The sequence below is a fragment of the Giraffa tippelskirchi genome, chromosome 6, assembly GCF_054371585.1.
Source record: "Giraffa tippelskirchi isolate mGirTip1 chromosome 6, T2T-mGirTip1v1.2.pri, whole genome shotgun sequence".
Classification (NCBI taxonomy): Eukaryota; Metazoa; Chordata; class Mammalia; order Artiodactyla; family Giraffidae; genus Giraffa; species Giraffa tippelskirchi.
The window spans coordinates 45,933,175-45,948,153 of NC_137280.1; the positions used below are offsets into that span (position 1 = coordinate 45,933,175).

Below are 14,979 nucleotides of genomic sequence, written 5' to 3' on the forward strand. Positions count from 1 at the left end.
TCTGACTCACTTTGTTGTACACCTGAAGCTAACACAACATTTTAAATCAACTATACTCCAATATTTAAAATTAAAAAAAAAAAGAAAGAAACAAGAAGAAGAAAAGAAAGAACGGCCCAAAAGGAGGTACTGAATCAAGAAATAACCTGGACATTTGGGACCATAGGAGCAACTGGTGTCAGTCTTGAATGAAAGTGAGTGAAAAATATAGGAGGACAAAAGAGAGGCAGGTTTTGAAACTTGTGAAGTGAACATTATTATATACACAAGAGGAAAAACATTTAAGAATTCTAAGCAGAGAAGTGACATGATCCCTCCCCACCCACTGAAACAGGATGGATCATTGGAGTTCAAGTCAAAAATCAAAATCACAGTAAGCATCTACTGCAAATTCCCAGGTTGGAATTAAGGTAGCATTAGTTATGAAGGGGAGAATGAGATCAAGTATTTGATGTTTGACGATGAAGTTGATGGAGAGGTCAGAGTACCCAGGATCATTCCTGTGCCTCTGGACTCAGTGGCTGAGTAGATGGAGTTACTTAAATAAAGAGAGAACGCCCGAAGGTAAAGCAACTTCAGAGAATAGATGAAAAGTTCACCTGGGGAAAATACTGGATTTTAAGGTGCCAAAGGGGCATTGATGTATAATAAACAATTAGATCTTGGCTATGGAATTTAAGGGATCTGAGCAAAGAGATTCAGAAATCCCCAGCAAAGAGGATCAGTACAACTGTTTATGTAGAAAGCACAGAAGGCAGAGAAAAGAAGAGAGTGCCAACAGTTTAGGGGTCAATAGATGAAGAGTTGGCAGAGAAGGGATAGGAGAAAAGTCTGAAAAGCACCATCTCAGAAATAAAAAAAAATGTTTCACCCCAACAAGACTAGTTAGTTTAGACAAATGCAACAGAAAATTCAAGACAGGAACTCTCAATATCATTGCACTTCTCAGTTAAGTCCATGGGCTCCTCTTGAAGACATAGGTAGGAGGTGGAAGGAGCTATAGCACTGGGCTGAAATTCAAGTAGGAAGTGAGGAAGATCCAGCCAAAATATAGACCAGCATTTCAGGAAGTTAGGTCATGACAAAAATTAAAGTCTTGAGAGCATTATTCTGGAACTGAGGGTCTCAATCTTTGACATGCATACCAATCACGGGGGGCGGGGGGTCTTGTTGAAATGCAGATTCTGATTCAGTTAAGTATTGGATGGGGCCTGAGATTCTGCATTTCTAACCAGCTCCCAAGTGATGCCAATGCTGTCGGCCTGTGGACCAAATTTTGAGTGTCAAGGATCTAGAGGGGAAAATAAGGAAGAAGGAAAGTTTTGAGTTTGCTGTTCAATTCAAGATAGCTTTGTTTCTTTGTTTATTTCAATGAGGAAAAAACTGACCACTTTTATGTGTGCTGTATATGCTAAGTTGCTTTAGTTGTGTCCAACTCTTTGCGACCCCATGGACTATAGCCCTCCAGGTTCCTCTGTCCATGGGATTCTCCAGGCAAGAATACTGGAGTGGGTTGCCATTTTCTTCTCCAGAGGATCTTCCCCACCTATGGATCGAACTAGCATCTCTTAAGTCTCCTGCATTGGCAGGCGGGTTCTTTACCACCAGCGCCACCCTGGGAAGCCCAATGCTATTTTTATAGCCTCTACTATAGTAATCCAGTGAAAAGAAAGGCTGAAAATTCTGGAAGGGGACTATCTGACAGTGTAACACCGCAGAGGCGGTATCTGAAGGGACAGGGTCCAGAATCTTTATAGAGATATTAACGTTGAACTCTAGAGAAGAAAATGGAAGACCTGTTCCTCTACAGTAGGAGAAAACAGATGATGGTCAAATAGCCAACAAGATATAGGACTTGGAAGGCTTCATACCTGGGAGGCAGGAGGCAATGATGAGGAGAAAACTGATCAGACATGTAAACAGACTGCTGAGTAGTAACAGGGGCTCAGTAAAAGACTAGACAGTGATTTGGGATGACACTAATTCCATATCCATGACAATTCTTTCTCAGCTGCTCAAAAGAAAGAGCAAAGGCTGTAATTAGGTTTATCTGAGGCCAAAACGAGGTGGTCTGGATGCACCTGAGGGATAAGGCCAAGAGGACCCTGGATCACCTGAGAGACAGGGATGAGAGGACCCTAATGATGCAGACAAGTGACGGTAGTGACCCACTATGGGGATAAAGCTGGCTCAGGAAGGAAGTGGTACTCTGAAGGATGTAATTCACCAGCAGAAAAGGAGAGGTATCCAAAGCTTGGACGACCCTATCGAATTTTGCTTATTGTTTTTTATTGAACTACAGTTAACTTACAAAACAACTGAATTTTAAAACAACCTGAGAATATCAAAGTGATGAGAGACCCAAAAAAAAAAAAAAAAAAAAACACTTTAGTGCCAGAAACTGGCATACTGGAATTGTAGATTTCACAGGTAGAAGTTCAGTCATTGATACGCTCTAGTGTGCGACCATGGGAAAGGGCTGAAGAAGAAAAATGGGAAAGAAGTTTATTTTTTCATGGCAAGATTACAGTGCAAAAGGAAACCACAGGCTATTATCTTATTTCATATTCACTCGAAAGGAAAAGCACATGAGCATTTCTTTGTTTTCTTCTTCAGAAACAAAAGGCATAATAACCAGAATCGGACTTAACCCTATGACTAAATTCCCAAAATGCAACCTTGCTCCTTAAAAGACAAGGAAAGAAAAACTTGATTCACTCTGGTTATCAGTTATTTCATAGTACTAATAAAGTGACTGGCTCCTTTTTGGTCTAGTGAAAATGAAAGAAATACTTGTCACATCAAACATCCCTTTCACTATGCAAGGAATCCCATTTCTGTTTTATAATTTTAATGTGTAACTGGAAATATCTGAAATATCTATTAATCTATGTGTTTTAAAACTGAGTGAAAAGAAGTTTTTGAAGTAAGGTTAATTTTTATCACACATACACTAATGAAAGCAATTTTATAGAATCTAATAGAGGTCTAGCTAGTATGTTCTTGATAAATTTGACTCTGATAGGAATGTCCTCTCAAAATTTCCCAGTCTAATGTTGGAATGATCATGCTGAGATGCTTTACAGTTCACATATCTTAGTAATGAAAAGCATGTATATCTCTTGTTAAGATAAACACGTTGCTTACTACAATCCTTCTTGCTACAGTAGCAATTTATTTACTGTGGTTAGTAACGTGGGATCTAACAGTTATTTCTTTATGTTACATCAGTGTTAGTATAAAATTTAAAAGTGCATATGTTAACAAGAGATATCAAAGGCTGATTTGCCTGTCAAACAGAGAGAGAATAAAATATAAACATTAAGTTTTGGGTCCCCTAAATTATTTAATTTAAAATGCATTTGATGGTTTATAAAACACATGGTTTATGAGAACACTTGAAGTAATCATATAGCAGCAGACACGACATAAACCACACAGATAATTCTTAAATCCAAACTCACATCTTAGAATTGCTGACAGAAATACAGTAATTTGCTGTCAGAGAAAAACAGACCACCTTAAAAGCATTACATCCTTTGATTACACTGAAATATGGAGAAAAGTGAGATTGAGAGGAATCATTCTCTTAAGAATTTTTAACAATGATAAACTTGTCTTACAATTTGGAGAATTTTTTTTTTAAATAAGAGTATATTGGTGGAGGTGGTTTAGTCACTAAATTGTGCCTGACTCTTGCAACCCCACCTAATGTAGCCTGCCAGGCTTCTCTGTCCATGGGATTTCTCAGGCAAGAATACTGGAGTAGGTTGCCATTTCCTTCTACAGGGGATCTTCCTGACCCAGGGATTGAACCAGAGTCTCCTGCATTGCAGGCAGATTCTTGACCAGCTGAGCCACTACCCTTGAGCTAATACAGCAAACATTGAGAATATTCATAGCAACATGACTAGACACATTTTTGTTCAGCAAAGACTATTCAAACCTGCTGGCCTGTTGGATACCACACAGGACGGCTTTCTCACCTCTTCCTACTGCGTGCACCACCGACGGGCCATATCCTCGGATCTGGAAGCCAAGTCCTTCCGCTGAATCTGGGATTTTCACTGTCCTAAAGTCAATAGAAAATAAGGTAAGATGACTTTAAAATGTCTACACAGCTATTGTGGACTGAATAAAATTCAATCCTTCAATAAATACATATCTGGGGCCTGCTGTGTGAAAGAGACTGGGCTGGACAAACATGGTGGGTGCACCTCCAAGGGACCTAGAGTAGGCACCCAAGTCCTTCCACCGAACACAGTCATTGCGTAGACTATCCTGAACAAGCAACAGGCTCTGGCCACACCAACCTCCCTTTGAATCTTGATTTAGTTCCTTAATACTTGGCTAACTTGGATGAACTGCTTAACTGAGCCAGTTTCCACAAAAAGACGATGATGTTAAAATTACTTTGCAGGGTGTCAGTGAAGGTGAAAAGAGAAACCTTTGGTAAACTGCCCTGTCTCATGCTATGAACTGCGCAAGTACTTAGTACAATGGAAACATCTCTCCCTAGTTTGCTCTGACAAAGCCTTTGGTTCACTCTGCAAAATCTCACTTTTAAAATTAACATAAAAGAAACACAAGGTTCATCTGTTTCTACCTGTTGGGAACGTCAGCAAAGAGCAACAACAAAGAGCTGGTTTTAAAGAACAGACCTGTCAAACATGGTATCAAAATCATTTATTTAAGAATATGATTAACTTTAGTGTTCACATTCAGTGGAATTTTTAAAGGATAACACATCAAAAGGTAAATCTGAATAAGAAAAGCCATATTTTTTAATGAATCCACATGGAAATGAAGAGGAAGATATGGAGATCTTGAGTTAGCCGTCATGACAAACCAGGGAGGGAGTAATAAACTGGCAGTAATAAACAAGCTACTCCAAGGAAGGAAGGCAGAAATTGGAGCTCAACAATGAAAAGCAGAGAACTCGAGATAAGACGCAACATCATAACAACAAAAATGAGTCTAAATAAATTGCCAGAGAGAGCAAAGACAAATGAATACCATGTAATAAATGTTGATGGATGGCACTTGATGCCCAAGAAACAAAAGTGTTTTCCAAAAGATAATGAATTAATCATGAAATAAAAGCTGGCAGCATTTCAAGGGAACATGAGACAGAGTCTGAAGTTAGGTAGAGCAGCACTTACATGCTGTTTATACAAGAGCTGGGGGAGCTGTTTGAGCAATGCTGCGTCTAGAAAACTTCAGAAAGCTCCACACTGCACTTAGGCTTGAAGGCAGAGGCTGGCCCTGTAATTTCAAATATAACCCTGGCAGGCATTCTGGCAATCCGTGATAGAAATGCAAACTATCTGTTTTAGGGAAGCCTGAAAATGTTATTATAGAATTTAAAGAATCCTTTGTCCATAGAATTCTCCAGGCCAGAATATTGGAGTGGGTAGCCATTCCCTTCTTCAGAGGATTTCCCAACCCAGGAATCAAATCCAGGTCTCCCAAGTTGCAGGCAGATTCTTTATCATCTGAGCCACCAGGGAAGCCCTGAAAATGTTACTATAAATTAGGTTACACACTATGAAGTGATCTGTATATTGGTGGCACTGAGCTCATGGAATGAGTTTATCCTTTATCCTTAATTAAACACTTTGATATATAAGGCTATATCTGCTTCCTTTACAACACCTTGCTACTAGGGTCTGTCAAAGGTACACTGGAAGATGGAAGATTGACTAAGGAAAAGAAAAGGGAATTAACACATCTTCTGAGCATGAAATAAAAAAATAGAGGTAGTTCATGCTTCTAGAATGACAGTTCTTGAATGAGAGTTCACTTTTGCTGAAATGGGCTTCCCGGGTGGCACCAGTGGTAAAGAACCCACCTGCCACTGCAACAGACATAAGCAATGCAGATTTGACCCCTGGATCAGGAAGATCCTCTGGAGAAGGAAATGGCAACCCACTCCAGTATTCTTGCCTGGAGAATTTCACAGACAGAGGAGGCTGGTGGGCTACAGTTCAGAGGGTCACAAATAGTTGGACACGACTGAAGTGACTTAGGACTAACACTGAAATAACTTGGAGCTTTCTGGCCATGGTGAATTATTGTTGCTTTTGGACTGTGAAAAATTCATAATGGACTCTCAAAATTCTTCCTGAGTAAGGTCTATTCATTGCTATTCGAGGTTGACTTTGCTCTAATCTTCAAGATTATTACCTTTTTAACAAAAGTTGTACAGAACACTGTGAGATGCATTTTGTTCATAACACTGTAACTCTCTTCATAAAATGACCTTTGGAAAATATGTTTCCCTGCTGGGACCACTATACTATTAAAGGAAGAATTAAATTTATACAAGAGGAATGCTCATTTCCTGTAGAAAACGAGTGCACTAAATTATCTGCTACAAAGCCTTTTGAAAAATTCCTTGATATAATAAATGTATAAAATACAGATGGGTTCAAAAGAAAAATACTGTTGTATTTGCCTCTCATTTTTTGCCTTTTTACTACATAAATTATAAGTGGCTATTGTAAGAAAATATGAGAATGATTGACAGGAATCATATGTTAGAATAAGGGCATAAAGGAAAGGTTACAATATTTCAGACAAATTAAAAATAAAAAAGCAAAAACTTGAGTATTCCATATAGTATCACTGACTCAACAGACATGAGTTTGAGCCAAGTCCAGGATATAGTGAAGAACAGGGAAGCCTGGTGTGCTGAAGTCCATGGAGTTGCAAAGAGTTGGACATGACTTAGCAACTGAACAACAATTCTCAAAACGGTCTTGAAATAAATGTGATTTGTGCTCTTCATGTAATAAAGAAGTAGTGGGGGGAAATGAAATAAAAGAACAGATAAGCAAAAAAAAAAAAAGAACAGATAAGCATCACAGATAACATCACTGGAGGACATACTATGTGCTGAACACATGACTAGGTTCTTTACAAACCTAGATTTATTTAAGTTCTTAGCACCTTTGTGACATTCTTACCATCCCCATTTTTTTATGGATAAGGATACTGAAACAACGCAATTAACAAGCAAGTGGTGAAAGAGAGTCTTGAATCTGGACCAGAAATATGGGGTTTCAGATACAGTGCAGCAAACATAGAAGGAAGAGTCAGGAGACCTTGGTTCAACTAATTCTAGCTCATCTAGCAACTAATTCTAAGACTGAGGATTTGCCTCTTTCTGTTCAGTATTAAAGTGCATGACTGCCCAGTCCTCTGAATTGAAATGTCTACGATCAGTGAAAAGTATTTACAAGGTTGAATCAGGGGGCAAGGAAACATGGTGAGGGCCTTTAGTTTGCTAACAACTGCTCTGGACTCCTACTGCCTCATCCTTTTCCAGGCTGTCCTTTTCCTTTTAAATGCCCATGCAGAGAACATCACGTGAAATGCTGGACTGGATGAAGCACAAACTGGAATCAAGATTGCAGGGAGAAATATCAATAACCTCAGATACACAGATGACACCACCCTTATGGCAGAAAGCAAAGAGGAACTAAAGAGCCTCTTGATGAAAGTGAAAGAGGAGAGTGAAAAAGCTGGCTTAAAACTAAACGTTCAGAAAACTAAAATCATGGCATCTGGTCCCATTACTTCACGGCCAATAGATGGGGAAACTGGAAACAGTGACAGACTTTATTTTTCTGGGCTCCAGAATCACTGCAGGTGGTGATTGCAGCCATGAAATTAAAAGATGCTTGCTCCTTGGAAGAATAGCTATGACCAAGCTAGACAGCATATTAAAAAGCAGAGACGTTACTTTGCCGACAAATGTCCGTCTAATCAAAGCTATGGTTTTTTCAGTAGCATGTATGGATGTGAGAGTTGGATCTTTAAGCTGAGCACCAAAGAATTGAAGCTTTTGAACTGTGGTGTTGGAGAAAACTCTTGAGAGTCCTTTGGACAGCAAGGAAATCAATTCAGTCCATCCTAAAGGAAATCAGTCCTGAATATTCATTGGAAGGACTGCTGCTGAAGCTGAAGCTCCAATACTTTGGCCACCTGATGTGAAAAACTGACTCTTTGGAAAAGACCCTGATGCTGGGAAAGACTGAAGGCAGGAGAAGGGGATGACAGAGGATGAGATGGTTGGATGGCATCACTGACTCCATGGACATAAGTTTAAACAAGCTCTGGGGGTGGTGATGGACAGAGAAGCCTGGCATGCTACAGTCCATGGGGTTGCAAAGAGTCGGACACAACTGAGGGACTGAACTGAAATCCAGAGGTAGGCAACTAGGTAACCTTCATCTTAGATAGGATTGGATAAAAGGGAAGTAATAGATCATAACTGGGCTTCCCTGGTGGCTCAGTGGTAAAGAATCTGCACGCCAAGGCAGGAGACTTTGGTTTGACCCCTGGGTTAGGAAGATCCCCTGAAGAAGGAAACGGCAACCTACTCCAGTATTCTTGTCTGGGAAATCCCATGGACAGAGGAGCTTGGGGAGCTACTGTCCAGGGACTCATAAAAGAGTTGGTCACGGTCACAAAGACAACAGAAGGTCTTAATTAGGCTTAGAGAAAAGACATTATTATGGTTATCTGCTGCCCTCTGTCTCAAAGTCTTCCAAAATTACTAACTTTGACAAGTCGTACTCACTCCTTTAGACCCCCTGGTAAGCCATGGGTAGAAGCTAGAGCCTCTACCTGCATGGCACTGCAGAATCTAGCCCATTACACTGCACTTCAACTCCTAAGATAAATGACGGACTCAGCTATTGCTGAAAATATATATTAAGGTAGGGAAGACACTATACCATATATACTTAGAATATTTTCATAAGTAGTTAAAATAAACCTTTTTGCTTCTGAAGTGGTAACCTTCATTTATCTTAAAATTAATGAAGTTGCTTATTACTATAGAAAAATAACATAATTCAATCTTTAAGACTGATTATGGATATAATCATAGTACGTTAAGACATTACGCTAAGCACTTTATATGCATTCTCTTGATTAATTAATTGGCTCAACAAGTCATGGAAATCTGATTCAGGGACACTAGATCATTGATGATTCTCAGACCAAAAGCCAATGTTTCCCAAGTATATCCATAATATCTTATTAATGGATCATTAATCATACTCCCATTTTATAAAGATGTGATTATGTGTATCCCTTTGTGGACCTGACATGAAGAGCTGACTCATTGGTAAAGACCTTGCACAGGCGTTTGTGAAGGACGAGGGAGCCTGGTGGGCTACAGTCCACAGGGTAGACAAGAATTGGACATAAACAACTGACTACATGAGCAACTGAACAACAACAAATTGTGTTTATCAGTACATAGTGTCTCAGTTCGTAGTCCCTGAAATCCTTGGAGTGGAGCATGAGGGAATAAAGTTTCCATTACCAAGTGTCCTACTAGTTTTTCTTATTCATAAACAAGCTCAACCCAACCCAAACAAGAAAAATTGGGGTAACAAAAGGAAAATATTATTTCTGCTGAAACTAACCTGCTTTAAGTAGCAACATAAAGTAGCTTAACCATCATAAGCAACATAACTTTTCTATCATCTAAAGACCAGTATCAGCGATGTTGGTGAGGTTCAAATATGCAAGCAGTGAGATGCTTAATTTCAGACACTGATTTCGCTAACTTTTCTATTTTACTCGCTAATGTCTAACGTTTTTAAACACTGTATAAACTATACAACTTACTCCCTTGGCTTTGTGCTCACGAGAACTCTTAGAGGTTTTCTGCTATTTAAGCATGATTTCAGGAAGCAATCCACTTCATTGAAAGGCCTCATAAAAACTAGGTCACCATTAATCGCAAAAATCTTTTTCCCAACTTCCATGCCAGCCATCTAGGAGAGAAATAGCAAAAAAAAAAAAAAAAAAATATATATATATATATATTTTAATAAGAAACCCACTTTTTCACAGAATTAGAATCTGAAAAGGTCTAGAACTTAGTGATTTCTGACATTTTAACACATCTGCAATGTTTTTATACAACGTCACAGCACAGAACTGTGGAAGAGATAACATAGTTACTCTCTTTGACTTAGGTTTTCACTGGATCACCTGTCTCTCTTGAAATTCTCCCTCCTTTCAGGACTTAACACTGTAATTCTCTTGTGACCCTTTTCTCTGTTATCTTTAACAGTTCTTATTTCATCCTTTTAACTATAGTCAAATCCCAGGTTAATTGTTTTGCTTGTGTTTTCCATCTATATACAATTAACTCAGAGAGTTACAACCTCTATACAGACATGGATGACAACCAAATATGCATCTCTAGCCTGACATAGCATAGGTGTCTGCAGGGCAGGAGAGAAATGCCTGGAATCCAAGGAAGGACTCCAACAGGCATGAATCACAAGACACTGGAAGGATGACAAGGAAGACATTATCTTTCCATGCCAACCAGGTCAATCTTCTTAACTAATCCTACTGCCTAAAAGGGAAAAAATGGTGTGACTCAGGGGTAAAGAATCCACCTGCCAATGCAAGGGACTCAGGAGACTTGGGTTGCATACCTGGATCAGGAAGATACCCTGAAGGAAGAAATGGCAACCCACTCGAGTATTCTTGTCTGGGAAATCCCATGGACAGAGGAGCCTGGCAGGCTACAGTCCATGGGTTCACAAAGAGTCAGAAAGACTAAGCATGCACACACACATGCACACTGCCTATAAACTTTAACATATGCTGGTTACTAGCTAAAGGATGAAAACCTGGCAGAGGGCATTTTATTGGTGGCAGATTCAGGTGAACCTGGGCTCTAAGAACATCATCTGAAAATGGGGAAAACATTTCTTCATCATCGAAAATTAACAAAAATAGTTATTTGTTGGCCAGGCCCACTAACAGGGTATGACCTGAGCAGATTTATTTTCTCTGACATTAATACACTATACATAAAGCTTTCAGTGGGCTTTCCTGGTGGCTCAGCAGAAAGAACTCATCTACCAATGCAGGAGACCCAAAAGACTCAGGTTTGATCCCTGGGTCAGGAAGATCCCCTGGAGAAGGAAATGGCAACCCACTCCAGTACTCTTGCCTGGAGAATCCCACGGACAGAGGAGCCTGGTAGGCTACAGTCCATGGAATCACAAAGAGTCAGACACAACTGGGTGACTTCACTTTCTTTTTCTTTCATATATACACACACACAGACACACACAGACACACACACACACACACCGTTGATGTTGTTTTTCAGTCACCCACTCATGTCCAATTCTTTGTGACCCCATGGACTGCAGCACACCAGGTTTCCCTGTCCCTTACCATCTCCTGGAGTTTGCTCAAGTTCATGTTCTTTGCACTGGTGATGCCGTCCAGTCATCTCATCCTCTGATGCCCTCTTCTCCTTCTGTTCTCACTCTTTCCCAGCATCAGGGACTTTTCCAATGAGTCATCTGTTAGCATCAGATGACCAAAATACTGGAGTTTCAGCTTCAGCATCAGTCCTTCAGTGAATATTCAGGGTTGATCTCCATTAAGATTAGCTGGTTTGATTTCCTTGCTGTTCAAGGAACATTCAGGAGTCTTCTCCAGCACCACACTTCAAAGGTATCAATTCTTAGGTATTCTGCCTTCTTCGCGGTCCAGCTCTCACAACCATACATGACCACTGGGAAGACCATAGCCTTGACTATACAGACCTTTGTCAGCAGAGTAACGTCTCTGCTTTTCAAAACACTGTCTAGGTTTGTCATTGCTTTCCTGCTGAGAAGCAAGGGTCTTCTGATTTCATGCATGGCTGCAGTCACCGTCCGCAGTGATTCTGGAGCCCAAGAAAAGGAAATCTGTCACTGCTTCTACTTTTCCCCCTTCTATTTGCCATGCAGTAATGGGGCTGGACAGAGGGGCCTGGTGGGTTACAGTCCATGGGGTCGCAAAGAGTCGGGCAGGACTGAGTGACTAACACACACACACACACACACACACACACACACACACACACACAATGGAGCTGGATGCCATGGTCTTAGCGGATACACACACTACCTAATGTATAAAATAGATACCTAATGAGAACCTACTGTATAGCATGGGGGGAAAAAAAGAAAGTACCATCTGTTTGTAGGACATATATTAAGCTAAGCTAAAAAACGCATTGCAATATACACTGGGTGCAGACAAATACCTTTTGATTCCACTTACACGAGATACCTAGAATAGTCAAATTCATAGGGTCAGAAAGTCCACTGGCAGATCCCAGGGGCCAGGGGCTGGGACGGGGGAGGAGGAAAAATGGGGAGCTACAATGGGGACAGAGTTTCAGTTTATGGAGATGAAAAATTTGAGAGATGGATGATGGTGAGAGTTGCACAGCAATGTGAATGTACTTAGTGTCAATGAACTGTACAGTTAAATATGTTTAAAATAGTGTGTTTTATATTATGTGCCTTTTACCACAATAAAAAAAATTTAAGTGATAGGAAAATAGAAGACACAGCTCTTGATTCAGTGGAAGAATCACATAACATGCATAATACAGTTCTACCCTATACAGTCTCCACCAGGTTGCAGACTAGAATCAGACATGGACTAAGCCACTTGGACTCCTACAAGGTCAAGTTGAAGCTGTACGTCTTTATAATACCTCCCCCCATATCCTTAGCCACCCAGACACCCTCTTTCACAAATCCCAACAGTATTACAAAGAACCTCAGAATAAGATTATTCAGAATGATTATTTTCAATAAAGATACTTGAAAGCTGATTTCAGTTTGTTTAAAACTTTTAAATGTGTATGTCACAGACAAGAAATTTAAATAAAAACACTAATTTACATTACCTCAGCATTAGACCCCTTTTCCACCAACTTTATTATTGGAACTTTATTTTTGTCTTCTAATCCAAAACCATAGCTGCCTTCATTGGATTTAATCTGAAATGTAAAATATTAACATTACTAATAAAACAACTATGAAAAAAGTTACAAATCAAACAGACTGAAATGATATGTTGTATCACCAAACATGTTTATGTAATCATCAATGTCTAATGAAGAAGAAAATTTACATAGCATAGTAATAAACTTACCAATAAGGATTTAGCTATAACATTTTCCACAACTTTTAAATCATGTTTCATCAGTCGATGTTTCATATTTGACCCTTCCATTTCCTCATCCGCAAAAAAACGGAAAAGTAGAGGTTCGTCTTTGAATTCACTTTTTTCAAGCACTACGGAAACAGAGAAGCGAGTATCCCAAATCAACCTCATTTCCCATACTAACAGAACTTCAGCCTGGAACAAGTTACATTCACAAATATCCCAACGATACTTGTTTATTTCTTTCTATAACCTCAAGCTGATGTTTCCTTCAGTTACTGTTACCTAAAAGACTTTGAATTTTTAAAGATAAGTAATATTTTTTTCATGATAAAGTTTTTTGACTTAACCAAATCTGCCACCTTCCAGATTAAAACCCAACTTTTACTTTCAAAGATTATATTGAATTTTAAAAATACATGCAATTCAAAACATAGAATCCTACAGGGTTTTGAATTTGTAGTAAACATTTTAAGTAAAAGACAAAAACATTTCTGTTTTTAATATCCTGCACAATTATGGGAAAATTCAAATGGGTTAAATGTAGCCTTTATGTGTGTAAGCAATTCTCACCACAGTCACTTTTGTTCCAACACTTCAAACCAGAAATATGTCTTCTGGGTGAAATGTGATTTTAGTTTCCACTAATTCCTAGTCATCTGCATAAAAACACTGTTTTCAAATAATCTTATTTCTGCAAAGGTCAGTTTTTCCCTTTTATCTGAACACTAACATTTTCCCCCAAAGTCCCAAATCTGCCTGGCATGCTCTACTGATATAAGGTATATGTTTTGTTAGCCTTTTTTAAAAATAAGGCTACATACTGATAGAAAGAATTTGTACTCAGTGAGATCCTGACAGCTGTCAAAGTGTCTTAAAAGAGAAATCTTCTTTCTACTTATCTATCCTTATATTCTTATTCTGGAAGCAACACAGGGGAAGTTACTTAAACTCCTTGAACTTCAGTTTCCTCACCAATAATATGTGGGCAATAAAATCTTCATAATGTTGGACAAAACTGAAATGTAACAAATGTAAATAATTTAGCATATAGTAGGCAAAAAAAAAAAGAAGATAGCTCTTTTGTTTCTCTATTCCAATGGAGTTCCAAACAATAACTGTTGATCAGTTATATGTATGGATTGACCTTTAAATGGAAGACTGCTGGCAACATAAATTTAACAAATGAAACTACCAACCACAAATTAAAAGGCAACACAAGTTGTAGCTGACAATAGGAAGGAGAATATAATTGAGATCAAGGTAAGCCTTGCCTAGGGCTTCCCAGGTGGCGCTAGTGGTAAAGAACCCACTTGCCAATGCAGGAGACATAAGGGATGCAGGTTTGATCCCTGGGTTGGGAAGATCCCCTGGAGGAGGGCATGGCAACCCATTCCAGTATTCTTGCCTGGACAGAGGAGCCTGGTGGGCTACAGCCCATAGGGTTGCAAAAGTCAGACATGACTGAAGCGACATAGCACTCACACAGGTAGGCCTTGCCTACATGACCTAAGTGATTCCCCAAACTCACATGGTGTTTCTGCTACCGCTGTTTTCCTCCACCAAAGAGTCAGTCTAAAGGCAGGGAGAGAAAACATCCATAAGGCCAGGCATGAGCCCAACTGGCTGTGCCTTTACTGACAGAGACTTCCATAGGGAAAACCTGTACTGCAACCCAATATTTTAAAATAAATATTCGGATAAAATTGCTGCTTGCTGATGCTTTGAAGAGAAAAATCATCAAAATCTTTGAAGGTTTTTCAGCTTTATATTATAGTTTTAATTCCATATAATGATGTCATTTCTTCCATTCAATAATTGGCTCTTCAAAGACCAGTATTTCCTGTGGTCCAGAGATACTGGGGTGTAATGGAAGTCCCAAAGGAACACATGATAATCAAAGATGCTTTCAAAATCACTGCTACTTTTCTGTTCTTATTTCTATAGAAAAAGTAATTTCTGAATATAATTGGCCAA

The 14,979-nt window shown here is 39.2% G+C and overlaps 1 protein-coding gene across 2 annotated transcripts in view; it reads right to left on the reverse strand.

Moving 5' to 3' along the window:
• PREX2 (phosphatidylinositol-3,4,5-trisphosphate dependent Rac exchange factor 2) overlaps nucleotides 1-14,979 on the reverse strand; it is a 278,656-nt gene that overhangs the window by 136,329 nt on the left and 127,348 nt on the right. For both annotated transcript variants that reach the window (XM_081501827.1, XM_081501826.1), the window contains 4 exons: nucleotides 12,991-13,133; nucleotides 12,743-12,835; nucleotides 9,649-9,797; nucleotides 3,987-4,072 (listed from right to left, as the gene is read on the reverse strand). In XM_081501827.1, coding sequence (XP_081357953.1) covers nucleotides 3,987-4,072; nucleotides 9,649-9,797; nucleotides 12,743-12,835; nucleotides 12,991-13,133 — 471 coding nt within the window. The remainder of the gene's footprint in view (nucleotides 1-3,986; nucleotides 4,073-9,648; nucleotides 9,798-12,742; nucleotides 12,836-12,990; nucleotides 13,134-14,979) is intronic.